Source organism: Sturnira hondurensis, unplaced genomic scaffold (genome assembly GCF_014824575.4).
Source record: "Sturnira hondurensis isolate 20B ecotype Veracruz unplaced genomic scaffold, ASM1482457v3 Scaffold0000880, whole genome shotgun sequence".
Classification (NCBI taxonomy): domain Eukaryota; kingdom Metazoa; phylum Chordata; class Mammalia; order Chiroptera; family Phyllostomidae; genus Sturnira; species Sturnira hondurensis.
The window spans coordinates 20,445,973-20,472,053 of NW_028073511.1; the positions used below are offsets into that span (position 1 = coordinate 20,445,973).

At 37.0% G+C, this 26,081-nt stretch overlaps 1 protein-coding gene across 3 annotated transcripts in view; it reads right to left on the minus strand.

Annotated features, from left to right (window-relative positions):
* Positions 1-23,178, minus strand: part of CD96 (CD96 molecule) — an 86,124-nt gene extending 62,946 nt beyond the window's left edge. Inside the window, exons 1-3 of one of the 3 annotated variants that reach the window (XM_037055493.1) lie at positions 22,959-23,178; positions 20,704-21,051; positions 4,498-4,622 (exon numbers count right to left, since the gene is read on the minus strand). In XM_037055493.1, coding sequence (XP_036911388.1) covers positions 4,498-4,622; positions 20,704-21,051; positions 22,959-23,019 — 534 coding nt within the window. In that variant the 5' untranslated portion in view covers positions 23,020-23,178. The remainder of the gene's footprint in view (positions 1-4,497; positions 4,623-20,703; positions 21,052-22,958) is intronic. The other 2 variants (XM_037055483.1, XM_037055477.1) reach the window with 2 other exon arrangements.
* Between the last annotated feature and the right edge of the window lie 2,903 nt (positions 23,179-26,081).

Here is a 26,081-nt window from a genome sequence, read left to right on the forward strand (position 1 = left end):
GTGGCTTCTCTATTTCATATGCTTTCTTGGGTCTGTGAAGAAAAGCCCTCGAAGAAGCTCTCAGAAGAAGCCTGCAGATTTTCCTGATGCCTATATGTCTGTGGCCCTTGACATAAAATGGGAAAGATTTCACTTGTCCTTTCTCTACCATCTGCATCCCATCTAAGCAGACATGTATCCTGTGATGTCTTATCCATCACTCCACCATTCACACAGACCCTCAGTGTCCACTGAAAGATTAACTCTTTGTGTCTCCTTAGTTCCCTCTCATTCTAGGCCAGTGTTGGATATCCTGTCGATTTGTGCCTGACACTTGCCTACGTCAGAGTAGTCACAGTTCTGGAAAGTGCCAAGAAGCCACTCTATGAACTCATTTAGTCCAGCCTTAGTATGGGATCAGATACATACACCAAATAGTAATTTTCTAATGATAACAGAATCCCAATAATAACTTTCTCCAGGAGGGTCATAACTGGCTTGATGAGATTCTATAAAACTCCCCATCTAGGAAGACATTACTTTTATTTTCCAGTGACCGAGATTAAAATAATTTTAGTTCATAAAATAGTTTCCAGGATTTAATGCAGACTTGAAGTGGGAGTGTGTGCAGCTTCCTGGAGATACTGAGTTCAGTATCGCAGGTTTCTGCCCTCCAGAGCTCATCTTTGCGCCTCTACATTTTCATCTTTCTCTAACAGTCTCATTATATGATGTTTGGGAGACCAACTGGCTTATCATTATGATTGCTACAGCTAGTTTAACACGAGATTAAAGAACTAAAATATAGTTGGAGAGGATATTTATGTCCTCTGCAGGCGTGTAAGTCATGACATAAAAAAGCTGCAGTTTATTTCTTAATACGAGGAAATTAGATAATTTCATATCAGACTCGTTGAATCCTGCAGCTGTCGACAGCAAGGAGCACGGATGTAAATCAGAGGAGCAAAGAGATTTTGGCATTTAAAAATGGAATGCACAGTAGGAATTTAATCAGCACATTTGCCAATATAATATTCCCTTTGAAGGGAGGTTTCTTTCAGAAGGATACCTCCAGTTGTCTGGATCACGATGCAGTAGTTAAAGTGACCGCATGGTTTGGGGTTCCAGCAGAAGTTTAGAATTCAGCCTCTCTGTGTGTGACCTTAGGGCACACTCTGCCCCTCATTTATCTTAACTGCTCTCGCAGGATCCAAAGATGATGTCTATTTAGGCTTCTTAGTTTCTTTAAAGAAAAGTACCAGATAAGGATGTCTTTTCAGTTATCTGGTCACTGATACTTAATGAGCTCCTAATCACTAACTGATCAAATACCCAGCATCAATTTAGTGACCATCAATTTATTATGAGGACAAGAATAGAGCTGCAGGGGCAGGAGACAAAGAGAAAGCGATCCATTCAATTATGCATTGAGTGTCTGGGTTCTAGCCCTGTGCCAACTGCCAGGAATTTTTGAAGTGAGTGACAGGTTTTTTGTTCTGGAGATGCTCAGAGGCACACAGCTGATAGCTTTACGTTTACTTGGAAAAATAGATTCCATGCCCTAAAGTTAAGGTAAGGCGCACTAGCCACCAAAGAATCTCTACAGTGAACATTTATTAAACTTCATTATTATTAAACTTTCTTATTCTTATTGATAGTTGAATTTATGATAATTAGGGTGGAAACTCTTTGTCTGTTGGTGGAAAATATTAAAAATGTAAGCAAGGTATAGAAAGTGCATTTCCATTACTGTCCTGTTTGGTGTGGTTTCTGCCCTTCTGAGGTCCTTTCGCCTTTACAGTCTTTTCCTAAGAACCACATGGTACCCGTTTGTCAAGAACAACGGACTTGTACTAACCACAGGCATAAGGCCCAGGAAGTCTAATATTTCAGAAAACAAACCCCGTGTAAGAAAAATGTCTTCTGATAGATGACAAAGAGACATCGTACAATTTGGCACAGTTTGAGAAAGTTACTTTAGAATTTGTTTTCTTTTCCTCTTACTGACTACTCAACAAATACCTAGAGAGTGAAAAACGATCTGCAGGTTCTATTTTAAAGCCTATTTGCAGGTCAGTTTTATTGGATTTGCCACATTACCACAGAAATCTTTTTCTATGAAGGATTTAGTTTCCAAGACAGTTACATAAAATCTAGGTAACTTGAGATACAAATGAAAAATCCCACAAATACAGTCTTTTGGAAACTGTATCAGTTGCTATATTCATGAAAGTCTATGAGTTCTGTGAGAATTTAAAAATTTTGTGTTTTTATTGTGATGACAATCTAAAAAGTATAGTCATATTCTGGGATATCTAAATGAACACTCATGTAATTCTAAAAAATATTTATAATTATCTTCTTATAACTGATTTTTTAATATAGTTCATTGATTATGCTATTACAGTTGTCTGATTTTTCCCCCTTCACTCCCCCCACCCTGCACACGCCCTCCCACCCACATTCCCTCCCTTTAGTTCATGTCCATGTGTCATAATTATAAGTTCTTGAGCTTGTACATTTCCCATACTATTCTTACCCTTCCCTGTCTATTTTCTACCTACCATCTATGCTACTTATTTTCTGTACCTTTTCCCCCTCTTTCCTCCCACTCCCCCATTGCTAACCCTCCATGTGATTTCCATTTCTGTTGCTCTGCCCTGGTAAACATCTAAGGTTCCACCCCCCACTATGTAACAGATGTGCTGAGCCAAAAAAAAAAATGGCCCAAACAAAAGGACAGATCAAAGCTCCAGAAATAATACAACTAAGTGTCAAAGGGATAGCCAACCTATCAGATGCACAGTTCAAAGCACTGGTGATCAGGATGCTCACAGAATTGGTTGAATTTGGTTGCAAATTAGATGAACAAATGAAAGCTATGCCCAGTGAAATAAAAGAAAATATACAAGGAACCAATAGTGATGGGAAGGAAAGCGGGACTCTGATCAATGCCCTGGACCAGAAGAAAGAAAGAAACAACCAAATAGAAAAGAAGGAAGACACAAAAATTCAAAAAAATGGAGAGAGGCTTAGGAGCCTCCAGGGTATCTTTAAATGTCTCAACATCTGAATTATAGTGGTACCAGAAGGAGAAGAGGAGGAGAGACAAGTGGAAAAGTTATTTGAACAAATAATAAAGGAGAACTTCCCCAATCTGGCAAAGGAAATAGACTTCCAGGAAGTCCAGGAAGCTCAGAGAGTCCCAAAGAAGTATTTATAATTATCTTTATAATACTTAGGTCTTATGTTATTGTAAGCATGCAGAAATCTTATTTTCTTTAATCTGCCCTTTATTTTGACTTTTTTCCATTGATTCAAACTGGTCTCATCCAGCATCCTGACTCACCCACCTTGCTCAAGCATTAAGCCTTCAGGACAAGGAGGTTCTGGTCAGCATCCTGTAGTCGTAGGAACGAGGTCCTGGGTCTACTGACTACAGAGACAGAGTTTTCAATCAAACTAAACATAATATCTTGGCCTCAGTTGTGTTTTAGCTCCAGACCCAGGGAAGCAGAATGATCCCACAGGACAAGTCTTTGCAAAGTTAGACAGAACAACTCCAGATACAATTGTCAGCGACCCTCTACCCTAGCACCAACCTAGCAGACAGATCACAGCCCTAACTGTTTTAGTCACAGTGATTAATGACTTTTCTCCTTTATAATTCATCCCCTGGAAGCCACTGGGGAGCCTGGTCTTTGGGCATGAGCTACCTGTGACTCCAGGCATGCTCCGTCTTAATAAATCCTTATTTTCATGGATGCAAACTCCTGTTCATGTGTTATTGGGCTTTGACATGCACAGGCAAAGGGACCCCTTTAGTCCAGTAACATTATCCTCTGATATAACAACAGTATTAGAAGTCTAATGTGTATATTGGCTAATAGCTGGCTGCCATTTGATTGGCTTGCCTTGGAAAATTTCTCATAACAAATCCAGATATCTGGATTTTTTTTTGAAGTCAGAAAACATGGTTTTTATGGGTCTGCTGGTCTCTGTGGCAGTACTAGAGCTGAGGAGTGGCTGTTTGTCACAGAGGGCCTGCCTCTACCAGGTACAGTTTCCAGCTGTATTTTATAAGCATTAGACTTTGTGTTTCCCAATCTAAAGCAATGGCATGTACTTCCCAGGATGTGATGGGAAGTATTCTGAAAAAAGAGGATCTATCCCTTGGCATATGCTGCTTGTAAAACAAACATTTATGAGTAGGGGCTCCCACTGGATGTGGCTGCTCTCCCGGGCAGCATCATACTCTTTTCTGTAATCAGAGCTTGGTGCATAGCTTGAAACAGAAACAGGAACTAACCTTTAGAAACTCATTTCCAAATCAGTGCATGCATAGACCTAGAGGCTTGCTGAGTGTTCCCCTCCCCTGCCACAGCCATTCCCCAACCTAACACATCACGCCTGTCTCTCATCCAGTATGTTTCCTTCCCTATTATTATTTTTATTCATTTTTACTTTATTAATATTTAAATATCATTGCAGTTATCTACTGAAAAGGGCAATGCTTACCACCAACCATGCAAAGGCAAACTCAGCGGAAATTTCTGAGGTGATATTTTGAAAGCATGGTATTTCCAGAGTCTGATTCAGCTCTACTTCTTTTGTATTATTGCTTCTCCATTCATCCTGTGTAACTGTAACAAAACACAAGGTGAAAAAGACATGGATCTGTGATTGGTTTACAAAGCCCTTTTTATCAAAGGAATGAGAACCATTTTAGTAAAAGATTCATACACCCTCCTCAGGGTGTATCTATGGAGTAACAAGGCAAAATCCCATTATAGTCCTTACTATATAAATGGCAAAGCAGAGCCGCTGGAAAGTTATTGATAATAACTTTTATTGATAATCTGTCCTAAAAGAATCCAGCTCATAATTTGACATGTTCTGCTTTACTTGCAAATTCATGCTTTAGTCTTCAGATCACATTTACTTAATCAGGTAGAATATAAAACATTGAAACTTAGCCTCTAACTCTCTTTTTAAATGTTAATAAACAATATTTCTAAGTCTGTGAAACTAAAACAGCAAAATGAGTGGAAAGTACAGAGAGTTCCCATGTGACCCTTGGCCCATTGCCTGCACGACCTCCCCCACTGTTAACATTCCTCACAACAGCCCACATTTGTTACCATCGGTGAACATACCCTGGCACGTCATCATCACCCAAAGTGTGTAGTTTATTTACATTAGGATTCATCCTTGGTGTTGTACAGTCTATGGGTTTGGACACATGCATAATGATGTGTTCACTGTCATGTTATTATACAGAATAACTTCACAGCTTTCAAAATTTTCTATGCTTTGTATATTCATCCTCCCTCCCACCAAACTACTATCAACTCCTCATCTTTTCCCTGTATTCATAGTTATATTTATAAAGCCTATGAACATTTCTTCAAAGAAGGAATAATACAGAAAAATATATAAAAGAAGTCGGGGGAGGCATCATTAATAAATTAGGTAGTTGTATTTTTAAAGTGATGTGAGATAAATATCTGTCTATAGTCTTTTGAGGGGGGAAATTTTTTATACACATATATATCCATTTTTGATTAAACTCTAATGACATCAAAGAATAAATTATAATGAAAACAACTCTATCATTCTAAAATCCTGAAAATCTTTTTATATTTATACAACCTTCTTTGTATATGTATGTTTTTCATACTTTGCAATCCTATGAACCAACAAATATTACCTGTCATTTTTATTAAAAAATGTTTTGCATGATTCTTAAACTATTTGTGGTTGGGATTTTTAGAGGCTTTATGTCATTCCATCATAGATACCCGTCATCATTTGTTTAGTCACTTTCAACTATTGAGTAAGTAACCATGCTCTTTCATTTTGGGTTTTTGCTTTACTTAGACTATTACAATCTATTAATATGTAGCAAAGATCATTCTTATACTAATAGCTTTCTCCTGACCATTCAGCTACTTCAGAAAAATTCCCAGAAGCACAATTAATGAATCATGGAGTATGAACATTCTCATTATTAACAGTATACCAGTATATCTCAGTTTGAGAATGTTACGTCTAGCCTTTAGAACTTCATTATATTTTAATCTCTCATAAGTTACAGTTATTCTTTTTACTCTTTTCTCTTCCTATCCCTAATTAAAACCAGGCTTTCTCATGAGGGAACATCTCCCCCACCTCATTCTCAAACAGTGCTTGTTTATTTCCTTGTACTTTTGTTTCCTCAAGATCAGGAGGTGGGGTCAGTGCCTTCCCTGCTATCCACAGCTACTTCCAAGTATCACTCCAACCACTTCACTTAAAAAAAGTCTTTCCATTATGGTTAAAGATGTTTAGCTATAACAATACTTCCAAGTAAAATTATTAATATACCACCATCACAATTTTCGCCATATTTGCATACTGCCTTTTTTATTTTATTCTTGTAATTGTTTTACTTACATACACTTATTTTATTTTTTTAAAAAGATTTTATTTATTTAATTTTAGGCAGAGTAGAAAGGAGAAAGAAAGAGAGGGAGGGAAACATCAAAGTGTGGTTGCCTCTCATGTGCCCCATACTGGGGGCCTGGCCCGCAACCCAGGCATGTACCCTGACTGGGAATCGAACCAGCAACCCTTTGATTCACAGTACTTACATGCATTTATTTTAAACAGAGACTTAGCTAGGCATTAGTATTTGTGATCTACTTTATATGTTAAGTATATTTTGATATGTATTATCCAAATATGTTAGTATTACATTTTTATAAATTTTGTTATACCCTGAGGTTGTCACTGAGGAATTAAAAATCTGTCACCATGCACCAAAATAAATTCAAAGTGGATAAAAGACTTAAATATAAGCCATGACCCCATTAAAGTCCTATAGGAGAGCATTGGCAAGAAAATCTCAGATATTTCAGGAAGCAGCATTTTTACTAATATGTCCCCTAGAGCAAGGGACATAAAGGAAAGAATAAACAAATGGGATCTCATCAAAATTAAAAGCTTCTGCATGGCTATAGAAAACAGTATTAAAATAAAAAGAGAACCACTGCATGGGAAAACATATTTGCCAATGATACCTCAGACAAGGGTTTAATCTCCAAAATATGCAAAGAACTTACATGACTCCACTCTAAAAAGACAAGCAACCCAATTAAAAAGTGGGCAAAGGACTTGAACAGACATTTTTTCCAAAGAGGACATACAGAAGATCCAGAGACACGTGAAAAGATTCTCAGTATTGCTAGCTATCAGAGAGATGCAAATTAAAACCACAATGAGATACCACTCTACACCAGTCAGAATGGCCATCATAAACAAAGAAACAAACAACAAGTGTTGGAGAGGTTGTGGAGAAAAGGGGACCCTAGTTCAATGTTCATGGGATTGCAGACTGGTACAACCACTATGGAAAACAGTATGGAATTTTCTCAGAAAACTAAAAGTGGATCTGCCTTTTGGCCCAGGAATCCCACTGCTAGGATTATATCCTAAGATATAAACTGTATGATACTGTACATAGAGTATGATAGAGTATGATCAGATATAACTGCATGATATCATGAAATTGTGAATGCAACTTAAATTTTTTTTCTGTCAGTTTGTTATTGGTATATAAAATACCAACTGATCTTTGGATCAGTTCCATTAATCTCTGAATTTATTTTATATTCTGCTACTTTGCTGAATTTATTTATCAGTTCTAGTAGTTTTTTGGTGGAATCTTTAGGGTTCTCTATGTACAGTATCATGCAGTTATATCTGATCATACTCTATGCAGTTATATCATAGAGTCATGTTTCAGATATACCCTGAAACACCAATCCAAAAGAACCTATGCACCCCAATGTTCATAGCAGCACAATTTACGATAGCCAAGAGTTGGAAACAACCTAGGTGCCCATCAGTAAATGAATGGATCAAATAACTATGGTACATTTACACAATGGAATTCTATGCAGCAGAAAGAAAGAAGGAGTTACTACCCTTTGCAACAGCATGGATGGAACCAGAAAGCATTATGCTGAGTGATATAAACTAGGCAGTGAAAGACAAATACCATATGATCTCACCTTTAACAGGAACCTAAACTACAAATCAAGCAAGCAAGCAAAATACAACCAAAGACACTGAAATAGAGAACAGGCTGACAGGGACCAGAGGGGAGAGGGGAGAGAATTTCAGGGGAAAAGGGGTAGGATTTACAGGAACTAGTATAAAGGACACATGGACAACAACTAAGGGGGTGGAAATGGAAGGGAGGTGGGGAGCACTGGGGAAGTGGGCTGAGATGGGAGTAAAAGACAGAAAACTGTGTTTGAACAATAATTAAATGCAAAAATAAAATAAAAATAAAAATCTAAATAATATTTTTAAAAAATCTGTCAAAAACAATAACCTAAAATATAATATCAAACATCAGGAAGCAATTTGATAGAATTTAAATTTATTGGAAATCACAAAAGATGGGCTCATGAGTTGAAAAATAGGTCAACAGAGAACTTCTAAAGACAATCACAGAAAAGAAAAAATTAGCAAATATAGAAAAAGCCATTAGGGATGTATATAAAACTAGGTACTTTTTTTTATGCTTGAAACTTGATATTACAAATTTAAATGTTAATTAAAAAAACAATGCAATTGTTAGAAATAACATGACTGAATTTCTATATAATCTGGAAAAAGGGAAACTTTTTCTATGATTCATAACAAGCCCAAACAAGAAGAAGAAGTGATAGATTTTATTTCATAAAAGTACATTTTATTCTGCACTGAAAACTTTATCTTAAGAAAGTAAGGATAGATGAAAAACAGAAAGTCTTTGTAACTTTTATCATGAAGGGTTAAAGCTTTTATATATGGGACAGTTTCAGCATAATAAACATAATAACTCTAGTGAATCAAAACTCATTAATGTGTTTAAATTCATGTGAATTCATGACATTTAGCACAAAATACTGTCATTTAAGAGTGCTAGTGAATCCATTTATTTTTACAATTGGTAAATGGAAAGAATCAAGTAAGTATCTATTTTGCTTTTCACATTCAAATTGTACTATTTATTCAGATAAATAACTGGTGGATGAGAGGAGCTTACTCTTTATAGAAATAATCCAGCTAATAAATGAAGGAATGATAGAATTAGAACATCTATTTGGCAATCCATAATGAATTAATAGATCCAGGCAATATTCCTCAGTGGCTGCTTATATTATTCAGCCAAACATTATGTGCCTCTGATGAAATTATACAATATTATATATGATATACTCTTGCCAAAAAACACTATAAAAACAAAAACCTTAATGTGATCAAATCTCTGAATCTAACAAAAAGCTGAAAGAGGAAAATGTACATACTGTGGGGATAATCAGTCTGTAGATAATCAAATTTACTCAAAATAACACATTACAAAAAAATGTAAAATGGTCTTCAGATTAAAAAAATTTATTAAATAATTGCAATACTTTGACCTTATTTGGCTCTTAATTTAAACAAGATATAAAAATAAAAATTATGAGGCCAACTGGATATTTGATAACATTAAAGACCCAACTGGGTTTTCTTTTTTAAATTCTGGTAGTGGTATTATGGCTATTTTTTCTTTATCTTTTAAAGACTTATTCTTTTTTAAATTCTTTTTTAAATTTTAATTGTTTAAGTACAGTTTTCTGTCTTTTTAAAGACTTATTCTTTAAATGATAAGAAAACATCCTTATCTTTTAAAGACTTATTCTGAAATGAATTGGATATCTCTGATTTTCTTTAAAGCAATCTGTGAGGGGGCAGTTGATGAGAGTTTTAATGAAATAAGATGGTCTGTGAGTTGATACTTGTTGAAGTTGTATGGTTACTACCTGAGATCTCATGATACTGTTTTATATAATTTTACATATGCTTGAAATTTTCCACAACTAAGAGTTTTTAAGTTTTTTCATTACCCACTTAAAATCATTTCAGGTAGTACTTCCAGCTATATGTACTACCTGAGAAAAACTAAACAATTCCCCTTTCCCCCAATTCATTCCTATTATCCAAGGGTTGTAAAACTATGGTCTGTGTGTCAAATTTCACTTGCTGCCTGATTGTTTAAATAAAGTTTTATTGTAACACATATTGTTCAGAGGTTCTGTCATTTCAGTGACAATCACCTGGGTGATTTCAGTGACCATGTAGGTGACCTCTCCAACACCTGGCCTCTAAGGTCTTTCCACTATAATCTCCACTAACTGTCTCCACTGCATTTCAGCCATGTACTCTCACAATCACATCTTGGACCCATTACTGATGAAACTGCTTCACTGACAAAATCACTAATTCATATCTACAAACACACCTTCTTCCAGTTTGCTTGTGCAACTGGTCCCATCTCATCTGTTCTCTGACCTTATTGAGTCTTTTAATGAGTTGATCTCTTTACTTTTTCCCAAACCATAAGCTTTCTTCTTTTCTTTTTTTCTTTTCTCATTATATACATAAAGTTTCATATTTTCCATCATTTTAAGAATGTTCTTGTTAATATCCCAAATCCCTTGCCTTTTGGGGGAGGGTGGGGTTGGTTCTTGTTTAAAGAGAATCCAGCTGTGGATTCTCAGACCCAACCAACCAAAAACTACTGGAGAGAGCCATAGTACAATCGTTTCCACTACATTTTCATATCACAGTCCAGTGGATGCTCAACACTAATCAAAAATGCAAATATATCTACCTAGTGCACTTGATTTCTTTCTGTCTTTAGAAGGTGCTTTGAACCTCTTGAAATGCTTTTTCTGTAGCCTCCTTACTTACCTGAAGAGGATTTTGTTTTCTGTTTCAGAGAAAAGAATATGGGATTGCACATGCCTAATGGTATGTGCTCATCCTAGTTTCTTTCTCTCCTGGTACAATAAAGAAGTGCTTTTTTAAAAATTTCAAGATAGTACTACTAATAATGTTATGGATCTCATTGTCCCATCTTCTCAGAAAATTTAATTTATTTATTTTACTTTTTTTTATTGTGCATTTAACTACTCCCAACTGTATTCTGCCCATTGTCTTTGAAGCATAGCCAACGTTTTGCATTAGTTAAAACCATCACCAGCACTGCCACCACCATGATCACATCAATGAAAACCCTAACTGGAGCACTCATATTCTTCACATTACCCCTGACACATTTCTTAGAGGTTGTGTCAACATTTGCTTTTTCCATTTCTTTGACTCTTACTCATACCTCTTCTCCCTCCAGTCTGACTTCCAACTCCAATGCTGCCACAAAACAGCTCCTGTTAAGGTGATTAATAACTCACGTGTCTCTAAATATAATCCAATAGCCATTTTGTTTCAGAAACATCAGAATCATTGACTATTCCTTTTGTTAAATATTATTGTCATTGTAGGTTTTTGTAACCCAGCTCTCTCCAGATTTTACTCCTAACTCTTTGGTTACTATTCTATACCCCTTGGATATTTATTTTTCTCCATCCTAGACCATAGACACTGTTGAAGGGCCACATTGCCTTTCCTTGTTGATTTTTTACTACTAGATAATTTCTTTCACTTCCAGAACTTCAGTTAGCACCCATACTCAGATGGTTCACCAATTTGTGTCTTCAGCTTACACGTCTATCATAGATCAGGCATTATATATCCAGCTGTTCACCTGACATCTCCTGTAGGTTTCAACTTCATGTTTAACTCAGCCTGGATGAAGTCAATCTCAAAATAATCTCTATGTAATCTGATTATTTATTAGTGTTTCCTAACACAATGAGTAATTTCCCAATTTTTTTTCTGTTCTACATATTTGAAACCAAAGCATCAACCTTGATGCTTCTTTTTATTCCTCACTCTACACATGCAATCTGCCACCAAATTCTGTAGGTGGAATCTCCTAAACATGTTTCTTACATGAACATTACTCTTATCTACCTCTCTACCACTTTCCTCAGTTTTACTAGCATTTCTCACCTACATTTCTGCCATTGCCTTCTAGCTGACCTACACTAACTATCTTTTCTATTCGTTTCTAATCCATTCCTACACATTGACCACAACTATCTTTTTGACATGCAAAATAAAACAATACAAATATTAAAAAACCACCTTTTGAATAGTTTTGTATTTTTCCTCTAGCCTTAATTTTCAACTGCTTTCTTTTCAATTCTTCTACTTTTTTGAAAAGCCCTAATATCTTTTAAAATTCTCCACAGTTGCTAGATCTTCTTTCTACCATAGAACTTTTGCACATTCTGTTCTCTGTAAAGCTATATTCCCCACTATTACCTGGTTAATTCCTGACCAAGTGTCACTTCTCCAGGAAACTTTTCTTGATCTTTCTATTATGCCCTCTTATAATACTGTCTATTTGCTTACTGAAGACACTTCTCACTATTGCAGTGTCACATTTGTTTGTTTTTTGATTAATGTCTGTCTCCTCCCATTAGACTTCCTGATTTCTGAGGGCAGTCGTGTTTAATGCATACCACTGTACCCCTCATGCCTAGCACTATAATATTTTTCTTAGAAATATTTGTTAGATAAAGACTAAATACAAAAATTTAATTAAAATCAGTATTCAAGTTCAAGAAAAAGCTATGCTATAAAAACAAATACATAGATCAATGGGATAGAATAGAGAGCCTAGAAATAAACTCACACATATGTAGTCAACTAACTTATTACAAAGGAGCCAAGGGTGTTCAATGGGCAAAGGCCAATTTCTTTAATAAATGGTGCTGGAAAAACTGAACAGCCACATGGGAAAGAATAAAACTGGATCTCTATCTTTACCATACATAAAATTCAATTCAAGATGGATTAAAAATTAAATGTAAAATCTAAAGCCATAAAACTCCTAGAAGAAAACATAAGGGATAAACTCCTTGACATTTGTCTGGGAAAATATATATTTTTGGATTAAACACCAAAACCAAAGGCAACAAAAGGAAAAATGAAGTGGTACTACATAAGATGAAAAAGCCTTTGTACATCAAAGGAAATCTTCAAATGAAAAGGTAACCTACTGAATGGGAGAAAATATTGGCAAATAATATTTTTATAAGGGGTTAATATCCAAAATATATAAAGAACCAATGGAACTCAAACAAAAAAACAAAGAACCTGATTGAAAAGTGGGGAAAGTTTCCCTTTTTATTTCGATGATGGTTTCTTTATCCATGTAGAACCTTTTTAATTTGATGTAATCCCATTTATGTATATATTTATTTCCCTTGCCCTAGAAGATATATTGACAAAAACATTGCTACATGAAATATCTGAAATTTTACTCCCTATGTTTTCCTCTAGGACTTTTATGGTGTCAAAACTTATATTTACGTCTGTTATCCATTTTGAAAAAACTGTGGTACATTACACAATGGAATACTACACAGCAGAAATAAAGAAGGAACTCCTACCTTTTGTGACAGCATGAATGGAATTAGATAATATTATGCTAAGTGAAATAAGCCAGTCCATGAAAGACAAATACCACATGATCTCACCTATAAGAGGAATCTAATGAACAAAATGAACTAATAAATAAAATAGAACCACAGCCATGAAAACATGGAACAGACTGATAGAGACCAAAGGGGATGGGGAGAGTAGAATAATGGTGGAAAAAATGAAAAGGGACTAGTTAAAGAGCATGTAGGAATGATCCATGGACATGGACAACATTGTAGGAATTGACTATGGGAGTAGGGGGTGGGATGGTCAGAGAAGAGCAAAGGGGGAAAAATTGGGACAACTGTAATAGAATAAAAATTAAAAATCTTAAAAAATAAAAATAAAAATGGACAAAGGAACTAAATTGATATTTTTCTGAGAAGACAAAAGAGATGCCCAACAGGTATATGAAAAGGTGCTCAACATCACTAACTTTCAGGGAAATGCAACTTAAAACCATAACGAGGTATCACCTCACAAGTAACAGAATAGCTAATATCAAAAGAACAAGAGATGGTAAGTTGGTGAGGATGGGGGAAAAAAGGTAAGCCTTACACACTGTTAATGAGAATGTCAATCGGCAAATATGTTCTCCCATTCTGAGAGTTGTCTTTTTATTTTGTTGATGATTTCCTTTGCTGATATCCTTTCCTTTTTAGTTTGATGTAGTCTTGTTTGTTTATTTTTTACTTTTGTTCCCCTTGCTTGGGGAGATATACTAGATAAAATATTGCTATAAGCTATGTCTAAGATTTTTGTTGGCTATATTTTCTTCTTTGATTTTTATGGTGGGTCTAACATTTAAGTCCTTAATTCATTTTGAATTTATTCTTGTGTGTGACGTAAGAAGGTGGTCTAGTTTCATTTTTCTTCACATATCTATCTAATTTTCCCAACACAACTTACTGAATAAACTATCTTTAGCCAATTGTATATACTTGCTTCTTCTGTCAAATATTAATCGACTATAAAGTTGTGGGTTTATTTCTGATCTCCCCATTCTATTCCACTGCTCTGTATCTCTTTTTATGCCAGTACCATGCTGTTTTGATTACTATGGCTTTATAGTATAGTTTGATATCAGGTAGCATTTGTCCTCCAACTTCAATCTGTTTTCTCAGGATCACTATTGCTATGTGGGGCTTCTTGTGGTTTCACGTAAAATTTTAAAATATTTGTTCTAATTCTGTAAAATACATCATTGGGATATGGATAGGCATTGCATTGAATCTGCAGATTGCTTTAGGTAGTATGGACATTTTAATGATATTAATACTTCCTATCCATGAACATGGTATGTGCTTCCACTTATTTGTAACTTCTTCAATTTCTTCAGTGTCTTATAATTTTCTGAGTATAGGTCTTTTACATCCTGGGTTAGGTTTATTCCTAGGTATTTTATTCTTTTTTGAAAAAATTGTGAATGCAATTTAAATTTTTTTCTGTCAGTTTGTTATTGGTATATAAAATACCAACTGATCTTTGGATCAGTTGCATTAATCTCTGAATTTATTTTATATTCTGCTACATTGTTGAATTTATTTATCAGTTCTAGTAGTTTTTTGGTGGAATCTTTAGGGTTCTCTATGTACAGTATCATGTCATCTTCGAATAAAGACAGTTTTACTTCTCCCTTTCCAATTTGGATGTCTTTTATTTTTTCTTTTTGTCTAATTGCTATGTCTAGGGCTTTCAGTACTATGTTGAATAAGAGAGGTAAAAGTGGACATCCCTTTCTTGTTCCCAACCTTAAGGAAAATGGTTGTAATTTTTGCCCATTGAGTAAGATGCTGGCAGTGGGTGTGTCATATGTGGCCTTTATTATGTTTAGGTATGTTCCCTCTATTCTCACTTTGCTGAGAGTTTTTATTGTAAATGGGTGCTGGATTTATCAAATGTTCTTTCTTCATCTATTGGTATGATTATGAGGTTTTAATTTTTAATTTTGTTCATGTGGTGAATCACATTTATTCATTTGCTAGTGTTTTACTAACCTCACATTCCTGAAATGAATCTCACTTGTTCATGGTGTATGATCATTTTGATGTACTGATGTATTTGATTTGCTAATATTTTGTGGAGGATTTTAAAGTCTATATTCATTAGGGATATTGGCCTATAATTTTTTCCTTGTAGTGTCTTTATCTGGTTTTGAAATTAGAATAATGCTGACCTCATAAAATAAATTTGAGAGACTTCCTTCCTCTTGAATTTTTAAAAATAGTTTGAGAAGGAGAGGTATTAGTTCTGAGAATGTTTGGTAAAATTCATCCGTGAACCCATCTGGTCCAGGGCTTTTAACTGTTTGAAATTTTTGGATTACTATTTCAATTGCACTAGGTGTAATCTGTCTATTCAGATTCTTTGATTCTTCTTGATTAGTTTTAGAAGATTGTATGTTATATCTGGTAACTTTGGCTTAATATCCAAAGTTTTTAAGGAACTTACAAAACCCAACACCAAAAAAAAAAACAACCCATTAAAAAATGGGCAAAGGACCTGAATAGACACTTCTCCAAGAAGGACATACAGAGGGCCAATAGACATATGAAAAGATGCTCAACATCACTAACATCAGAGAAATGCAAATTAAAATCAAAATAAGATATTGTCTCATACTTGTCACCATGGCTATCCTCAATAAATCAACAAACAACAATTGCTGGTGAGGATGGGGAGAAAGGGGAACTGTTTTGCACTGTTGGTGGGGACACAAATTGGTGCAGGTACTGTGGAAATTAAAAATGGATCTGCCTTTTGATTTAGCAATCCCACTTCTAGGAGTATATTTGAAGGGACCCAAAACACTAATTCCAAAAAAACCATAAGCACCCCTATGTTCATTGTAGCAGTTTTTACAGCCACCAAGATATGGAAGCAGCTCCAAGTTTCCATCAGTAAATGAGTGGATAAAACAACTATGGGATGCTTATACAATGGAATACAACTCACCCATAAAAAAGAAGAAAATTTTACCCTTTGCAACAGTATGGATGAACCTGGAGAACATTATGTAAGTGAAATAAGTCAGTCAGGGAAAGACAAATAGCATATGATTTCACTTATATAAGCTGAACTAACAAGGAAAATAGGGGTGGAGGGATTGAGCAAAAAGAAAAAAAAGATTCATGGACTTTGACAACAGTGTGGTGACTGTAGGGAACGTGTATAAGGGGACTAAAGGGTAATGAAAAATACAATAAAAATTTTTAAAAAACAGAATGTAAATTGGTACAGCCACTATAGAAAACAGCATGGAGATTTCTCAAAAATTAAAAATAAAACTACCATGTGATTAAGCAATTCCATTTCTGGATATAGTTCTAAAGGATATGAAACTATTATCTCAAAAAATATCTGCATCCACATATTAATTTCAGCATTATTTATAATTGCCAAGAGCCCTGGCTGGTATAGCTCAGTGGATTGAGTGTGGGCCTGTGAACCACACGATCGTGGTTCGATTCCCAGTCAGGGCACATGCCTGGTTGCAGGCCAGTTCCCAGCAGGGGACTCACGAGAGGCAACCATACATTGATACTTCTCTCCTTCTCTCCTTGCCTTCCCCTCTAAAGATAAATAAATAAAATCGTTTAAAAAATTGCCAATATATTGAAACAATGATGGATAAAGAGTAAAAAAATGTTCTAATATGCAATTGAATATTATTCAACCATAAAAAGGAAATTTTGCTATTAGAGACATTATGGATGGAATTTGACAGCATTATGCTAAGAAAAATAAATAAGACACACAGAGAGAAGTCTTGCATGATCTCACCCAAATGTGGGATCTAAAAAATAAAATAAAACTGAACTTATAGATACAGAGAACAAATTGGTGTTTGCCAGAGGCAGGGATTGGGGGATTGGGAAAATGAGTAAAGGTGATTGAAAAATCCAAACTTCCAGTTATAAGATAAATAAGTTTGGGGACCTAATGAATTGCATGATGACTAAAGGTGGGAGTGCCTGGAGGCTTTCATTGTAATCTAGGAAATTAAAGCCCCATTGTAATCTTATACTGAGTCCCTAATAGCTACAAATTATAAAGTGCATGGAAATCTTATAATCTGAAGCACTGTGAGATTCAGTAACATTAAAATTAAGGAAATCTAGATTACAATAACCCAAGGCTCAACCTAGAGAACTTTCTTGCAATAACTTGAAAACTCCTAACATAAGAGGAAACCCTGTCAAGTAAAAATGGGTAAGAAGCAAACAGCAAACTGTTTATTATATTTCTGCCCTCACCCCCAGTTTCAGAGCACTAACTCACACACAGGAACAAAATACTGTGAAAAGAAAAGCAAAAACCTTCTCAGCTGGGCCCTCAGGGAACAGGACACAGGAGTCAGACACACCCTGTTGTGTGAGTAGACTAGGGGAGAGAATAGCTCAGATGACCACAGAAAGGAAACAGGAAGAGATCTCAACTGCCTCTGGTCTCTCAGCATTTTCTGATTTAGATTCCTATATGTTACTTCAATTTGCATTTGTTTTTGTACATCACAAAGGTTTGTGCTTTGAATGTGCTTTGCTTACCCAACTTACTTGCAAATGTGAAGATCTCACAGGGATGTAAAATGGCACGGGTAAGAGGAGAAGTGAGAGAAGATTGAAAGGATAAAGAGGTAAAGATGTATCATCATCACGTGGAGACTTGAGAGGACTTTTGAAAGCCCTTCACCTCACCTCCTCTGAGTGAAGTGTCTATTTCTCAGCTCTGCGGCAGGCTTACAGTTTTGGTCAATCCATGGTGAAGGATTTTCTCTCCTTTCTGTTTTGCTTTTTTCTTTTCTGCAACCCTTGTACCCAAATACATGATACCAAAACTGTTTCCTTCACACTAAGGCCATTGCTTTTCATCGGATCCAGCTGACCAGCAGCAACATGATCCTCAGAAGACTGGGAATTGTGCAACCGCACAGCATGTAGATCTGGCTCTGTCTCTCCATTGATTTGCAGATTTTTAGTAGCTACAACTAGGTCCTTGAGTTGTCCTTTGTTTTAAGAAACTTTTTTTGGGTAACATACTACTTCTGCTTCATTTTGGTCTCATGATGAAGACAGCCTACTTCATATAGAATATGTGTCCTATTTTCTATAGAGCACATCAGCCCAAGTTGCCAGTCTCAGTGAAGTGCACATCAGGTCCTCAGATATGTAACAGTATAGTTCACAGATCTGGAAGAAGGTACACAATCTGTGTCTAAGCCAAGGTCAATGGGTACGTGTGCTAATGTAAAAAGAATGTCCTGCTGGGTTCCAAATTCGGCAAGTATAAAAAGGAGAAAGAGGAGGACTCACTTTTAATAAGAACTGAAAAATAGTTCACTCAGTACTGTATAACCACCCTAATGAGAACTACCATTTACCACATACTTCTCCTTTGTTAGGAACTGTGCTAAGTGCTTTACATAGATTATCTCATTTAGTCATCAAAATAATGGTATCTATGAAGAAGGTACTATAACTATGTATCATGTTTGTTACACAGGGAAACGGAAGTTTGGAGACTTGAAATAACGTGGCAAAGATGATATGTATGGAAATGACAGAGCCAACAATAAAGCCTGAGCTACCTGACTCCAATATTGTGCAGCTAAACGATGCTCTACACAGCTCTCCTTCTGTTACTCAACCATCCCCTACCTCCTCCACCAACTCCATCCCTAACTGAACTCAAGTTTGTTTTCTGGAAAACAAACTAATAGGACTAGAGCATTGTAAGGTGGATTATTCCAATATGATGGTATTTATTTATTTGTTTGTTTATTTAGAATCCTCACCTGAGCATATGGTTATTGCTTTCAGAGAGGAAGAGAGGGAGAGAGAGAGAGAATATGAGAGAACTATCCGTTAGTTGCCTTCCACATGTGCCCCAACCAGGGATCAAACATGCAACCTAGGTATGTGCTCTAACCAGGAATTGAACTGGCAACCTTTGTGATGCAAGGGATGACATTCTAACCAATTGAGCCACCTGGTCAGGGCCATGGTCTTATCTCTTAATAAGAAATGAAGAGGAGGTAATCAATCCACACCTGCTTGCACTGGGCAGCCTTCTGGCTCCCTTAGCATAACTTTCATGAGTTATTTGTTGTTTTTCTTATATTACCAGGCCACTTTGCCTTGAGTTAAAAACATTCCATTTCCAGTGCATTTTCCATTTTTTGGCTAATGTTTTTATTATTTTGTTATTAGTAGAAATGGAAGTCATTTATTTTAGGACCAAGTACTTTAGGGTGGGAGTTATTATGGTCATTTTTCAAATGGGCCCAGGGAACTGACATGACAGACCCGAGGAGAAATTTACTTCTGGCCAAAAAGGAGCTAGAACTTACACCTAGGATTCATGCCTGCAAATGTGGGTGTCTAAAGCATGTTTTTATGAATGCTACATGTCCAGTAGCTTCTTTGGTACACTTAGATACTCTGTACTAAATATCTCCAAAGCCATTTTCATGAATTCTCTCATGAACTTGCTCTATCTCCTTCACCTCCTGTCTCAGCCAATGGTACTATCATTCCAGTGTGCATGCCAGACACCTGGATATCAACTCCAATTTTCTCTCTCCTTCACTCATACTGCCATTGTCCTATACTAAAGAGTCATATCTCTTTTATGCCCAACACACAACATTTATCTTTTTCTTTCCACATCTACCCAAATAATACTATGTCCTCTGGGCTACTGGGACTGTCTTTAATTTGCCTCCATTTTTCCCTCTTTTTCCACCTTGGCTTTGTTCTCATACTAAATCTAGGTAGATTTTTTATAGCACAAATACAATGAAGCTTTAAATGTCATCCCATCATTTTGTTGAAAATATTTCAATGTCTTCCAATGGCACTTAAATAAAATAAAAACATCAGATGTGGCTGAGAAGGTCTTGCATAATCTGGCCCTTACCATATCTGACATTGCATCCCTCAATCTCTGCACCGCAGTCCCGCCCACATTTTCCCATTTCCTTAAACACTACGAAGCCCTTCATAGAAGCTCTTGCCTCTCCCTGGATCCCTCACTAACCTCCCATCTCTGAAATGGCCTTACTGCTGACTTTTTCCTCAGACCTCAGCTCAGATACAGCTTTCTCAGAGACAATTTCTCTGACTTCTGCTATAGGCTCTCTCACAAGACCCTTGCACTTATCACTTATCACTGTTGCAATTTTACATTTATTGGTGGAATTTTGTGATCAGTTTCTGTATCCCTCACAAGCAATACCTCTTTTTGTTCTACTTTGTGGACTTAGCATTATGCCTAGCACAGGGCTGGCACATGGCACATATTTGTTATGCTTACCATTTTTCGGAATGAGAAGGTTGTAGATTTTAGTCTGAATGCCCTCTGGGTACAGAATAAAGCTGCACTCATACTTCCCACTGAGGGAAGAGTTCATGTTCCTTAAGTGCAGAGTCCATTTTATCACATTCCCAGGAATTTCTTTGAAAGTCACCAGTGACTTGCAGGGAACCCCACTTTGACAGTGGAAGCCATGTTGGGGATGATAAAGAGCAATGAGGTCCAGCTCCTTGGACCACTGCGTTTGTATCAAGAAGCTTTTCTTCTGTGTTTGGCAGGTCAGGTTGACATCAGAGCCAGGTAAAGCATAAACGTCTCCTCCTGCATTGAATTTTCCTTCCCATACTCCTGAAAAGGAAGAACATTAGTTTGCATGATTCACATGGAGTGACTCTTAATTATAAACTTTGATGACTTGGATGAAGTGAGTGGGCAGCAGGGGACTTTTGTCCCTGGCTGCCTTAGGGGTTGGGGAGAGCTTATGTGTGACCCCGAGAGAGAAGCATGAGTTTCACAACACATGAGGAGGCATTTACTTAAGGACACTAGAGGAACAGACTGGTTTCTGCATATTTCCTTCTTTGTCAGTTGATCTATTTAAAAAAATAACTTAAGATCTCTGACTACCAGTGAAAAAAATTAAGACTTTGAAATTGAAACTCACCATCAAATTTGTTATGGCAACGATTCTTACATTTAATACAATTGGCTTTTTTTGGTTATGGATCCACACTCATGTATTAGCACTCAAGTGGTATTTTTTAAAACTTCAAAAAAACTACAAACTATTAGGTATAGAAAATTTTTAAAATATGTGTTTATAAGGGGCTTTTACATATACCGTCTCATTTAATCTTTCTCTGATACCAAAGAGTAAAGTTGTTAACAGTCTTTTTCAAGGAGGAAACTGAGGCACAGATTAAATGATTTTTTCAGAGTCACATCTCAGTAAAAGAATGTGAATATGACTGACTAGAATCTGTACTCTGTCTATAAACTCATAACCTCCAAATTGGCTAAGACAGGTAGGACACTTGATAGTCAGTACATGTGAACTTGAGAGGGCCTTGACTCCCATGTAGTTAGTGTTCATAAGGGAAGAGAGAATACCTCAGTGAAAGATAAATCATTGGTTAGCATCATCTACAATCAATGCTTTGAAGTAGGGAAGCTTCACTCCCATGAGTGTTCCAACAAAATGGTACAGGCATTTAAAAAATGTTAAGTATTGAGTCTTTGACATACCCTCAACGGTACAGACCTCAGTTTTAGAATGAATGGAATACTTTTACAGAAATGATATATTATTGTGACAAGTACCACAGAAACTAACAAAGGCAAAGATAAAAAGGTGACAAGCAACTGAGAGGAAACAAGCCTTTTAAAGGTACTTGACACACAGGAACTATTACACTTTCATGAATGCAAAAGTATGGGTAGGCAGAGGTTAGTACAGTTTAATGTAGCTCCCTGTGAGCTCCCCTTTGCTGGATAATATGTTTCTAATCCTATCTACAGCATTATATTCCCAAGTCACCTTTGATTTAGAAATTCTCCTTAAAATCTTAGTGGCTCTATCTGAAAAGCACGGTTAATTCTTAATACGCTCAGGGCCACTATAATACCGTCATGCTGTGGGACCCAGCACTAATCATTCTTCTCACTATTTTTAAACAGACCCTTTAGATACTGGTTCCCACGGTCGTCCTTACGACCGGCATGCCTCCCAGGTCTATACCTACATGTGCCTCATTAAAATTCAACATATGTTCAACTCCCAAAGACAGCATTTGGAGGAGAAATGTTCGTTACACACAAAAGAAAAAGGAGAGCTGAGAGAGAGAAAAAGTTGAGCAAGGATCTCTGAGCATCGGGGGCTTTGGGATGTATTTATTTATTTGTATTTAGTATTCCAGAGTTGTTCTGACTATCGCTTGGAAAGCATTTCATTTCCAAGACACAACATTTTCCCGTTACCCCAGAGATCCTCTCGGGAAGGAAATGGGTAAAAATGCCTCTGAGCAGTGGCACAAGCCGCCGGTTCCCTTCTTGGTTTTAGCGTTTGTTAGTAATCACTTCGAGACTCTTAACAGCTCTCCCATAGCTGCCACTTAAACACATAACTGAAAGCGTTAGTAACGATCTGCCTTTGGTGCTGGATTTCAGCATCAGTCACAGGCATTTTAAACGAACAGAGGCCTCATTTGCCCCCTAAAGTGGCTGATTTGACAAGAAAGGACAACTGGAAGCCTTACCCCTGACAAAGTGTATCTGGATGATGGAATAGACAGCACAGTACGTCCATCTTTTCTCCATCGTCTCCTGAAGGCCTTACACCAGCATTTTCATTGTGATCACAGAAGTCAATTAATGCCTTTCAGCAAACTCCAGCCACCCTATTTGTGCTGAAAAACCCCAAATCTACCACACGCCCAGGTCTGTTTATCACTTGGTAAGACCCCAGGAAATGAAACGTAGACAGGAAAGTAATGTGGTTCAGAGCTGAGTATAACCTTCAACGGAACAATGTTGAAATTGTTCTCTGAAGCCTTGTGCTTCACCTTTGTTAAAAGACTTTTCAGCATCCAACGAGTTTTCCCATCAGGATCTCTGTGTCAGTCAAGCTGCTTCTGAAATCCAAAGGCAGTGACACAGAGAAGTTCATAATGTGCTTTTCACATACTTCTTTTCAAGAGCACAAAGTCATTTAGCAATTTTGAGCTATGTGTCTTTGATAATAGTTCTTCTGTTAAATTTAAAAAATATATTTTCTTTACAGAATTACTCTGGAGTGAGAAAACAAAAATTTACATATTTAATTTTAATAAAATCTGAAAAAGAACTGAGGGGAGCATCAGCTATCAAACCAACTTTTATTGTCTCCTCTCTTGCAGGGAGACCCTCACTTTCTGGGGAGTGGAGAAGTGAAGGCTCCTTTTCTACTCAGTGTCTGGGACTGACTAGAAGTTAGGCAGGGGAGTCTCTCACCCTGCTGGCCGGAGCCTATTGTGCTGATGGCAGAAAAGCCTGTGCCTCAGCCCAAAACCGTATAGAGAAAGGCTGCATCATTCAGAATCCAAAGGCAGAGAATCTGTTTTCTCCAAGCCTGTTACACCTGCCCAGTCACTTCTGTTTGCAGAGAATGGAGACTGGAGACCAGGGACAGTGACTCCTGGGACAGGATGACTGTACCCCTGACAGATGCGACTGTATGTTTTTCCAACATCAAGTAAACAAGCATTAGTCTTAAGACTCAGTGCAATTTCAATGAACAAAGAAAAACCATAAGTAAATATATGTGCAATTGGGGACACATTCTGTGACCTCAGTCTCACTGTTTCACTGCCACCTTTGGCAGCACTCAGCAAGCCTGAAGACAAAGAAGCAGGCTGAGCTTCATTCCTGAGGCGATCATTTTTTAGAGGTAATTTTTACCAGATTGTCATCATATTCATGTCATCATGTATCATGACATCATATCATGTCATTAAGTATATACTGACCTGTTCGGTTCAAGGTCATGTTGGTAGGGAGGAATACAGATGACCCTGAGGCATAAGGCATCATCCTCATCACTGAGGGGATTAGAATTTCGCTGGGAGAAGAGAGATTAGCACATGGCAAAACCGGGCTTCTGCCTTCCTGGATATCCAGGCTGCCCTGTACACTATCACTGCAAATACTTGCCATGACAACTGTCAGACTTACTCATTACTTCTCAGCTAATGATATTTTCTGCAAAGGCCAGAAAATGGAGTCACCTATTTCCTAATTTAGGGCTCTCCCAACCTTTGCTCTGGCTCCCCTCCCCACAACCTCCCCACTGAGGCTCAGGTGACTGGTGATGACCAGGATATTTCAGAGAGGGTCGTGGAGTTCAGTCTTTGATTGAAAGGAGGAGGAGAAAGCATTGCTCTTGGTGCCTTTATCTCCCTTCTTAATTTCTCCTAGAAATCCCAGTAAATTACAATGATGGACTGTGGAGCCAGAAAGAGTCCAAGAGATACAAGTGAGAAGATCCCCTGGTCTGTAGTTTGGTGTCCCTGTTAGATTGGGAGATGTTATAAGCCTGGGGAAAAAACTTAGCTCACTCCACTTGTCATATTAAGAGGAATTTACCTAGATGGAAAACAATAAAAATCTGAATTTATTGAATTCTCTAAAAACAACACCCTCCTGCTCTTGATATACTCACACATCTCCTATTTTTATTGCTTTAAAGTAAAGCAACTCTTCAAAAAAATTAAAAATAAAATAAAACACCCTAAATTCAGAAAAAAAAAAGAAAATCATCATCGCCGCCCCCCTCCCCCAGAGTTACTGACTCGATTTTAATGGAATCCTTACCTCTCATCGAGTTGAACGACCCAAAGCACTTGTTCCATAGTCTCTGGGCAAACTGTCCCTCTTTGGGTATTTTCAGGGCCTGGTTCATGGTTTGTATACTTAGAAACCCCCGCAGCCTGGAACTATCAGGTTTGACCAGTTTTCCTTTGGGACCCACCTAGGCTCCTGGAGAGGAAAAAATTCAGATGCCCACAGAATCTTAACTGAATGCACCTGTGCCCTGCAGCTGCGAGACCAGGTGACAGCCTCTCCATGGCTGTTTGTGTGCAGCAGGTGGCAGCAACACCCTGCGGACCAACCAGCACCGCTCTCCCTCATGACGGAAATTTTTGCTTCCACTGCCTTTCAATCCCAATAGTATTTTCTAAAGGCCCTTTCAGCATGGGGATAGGCATTCTCTAAGCTTAAAAATAGCTCTTCTATGGACGTCATGTCAATCTCTCCTATTATCCTCCTGCTCACCAAATCCCGACTGCACAGCGTTTCTTCTGTCTTAGAGTATCGCCTGCTGCACGTGAAAACAGAAACAGTCAGTTTCACACACACAAAGAAATCTTGACCCTTTTGCACTTCGGAGGCAAATTCAATTATTTACAAAGAGAAGCAGGAACACACATTATTTCTGCTACTGGCAAGCCATAACTGTGTTTTGGACAAACTTTTTATATGCTCCATCAAAACACTTAGCCTCAATGAGAAAAAGACATTTGCAGAAATAGGAAGTTGAGCAAAATGGTAAACTCACTTTAGTGGTCTTCATTGTAGTTATCTCAAACATGTACTAACCTGTCTTTTATTCTATTCTTTATTTATAAAACAATGTGGAGTGTTAAGTTTCTCTTCTAAAATGTTTAGAATCCATGATGTTTAATATTTTTGCAAATCAAAAATTTTTATTGAGTGTCAACTCTTAAAAGATTATGAAAAATAACATGTCTAGGTGATTTGAAAATGTAAATGCTAATACACACCTCTTGTCCGTTAGGCACTTATCATTTTGCTAGAGAAAAAGCATTCTCATGCACCAACAT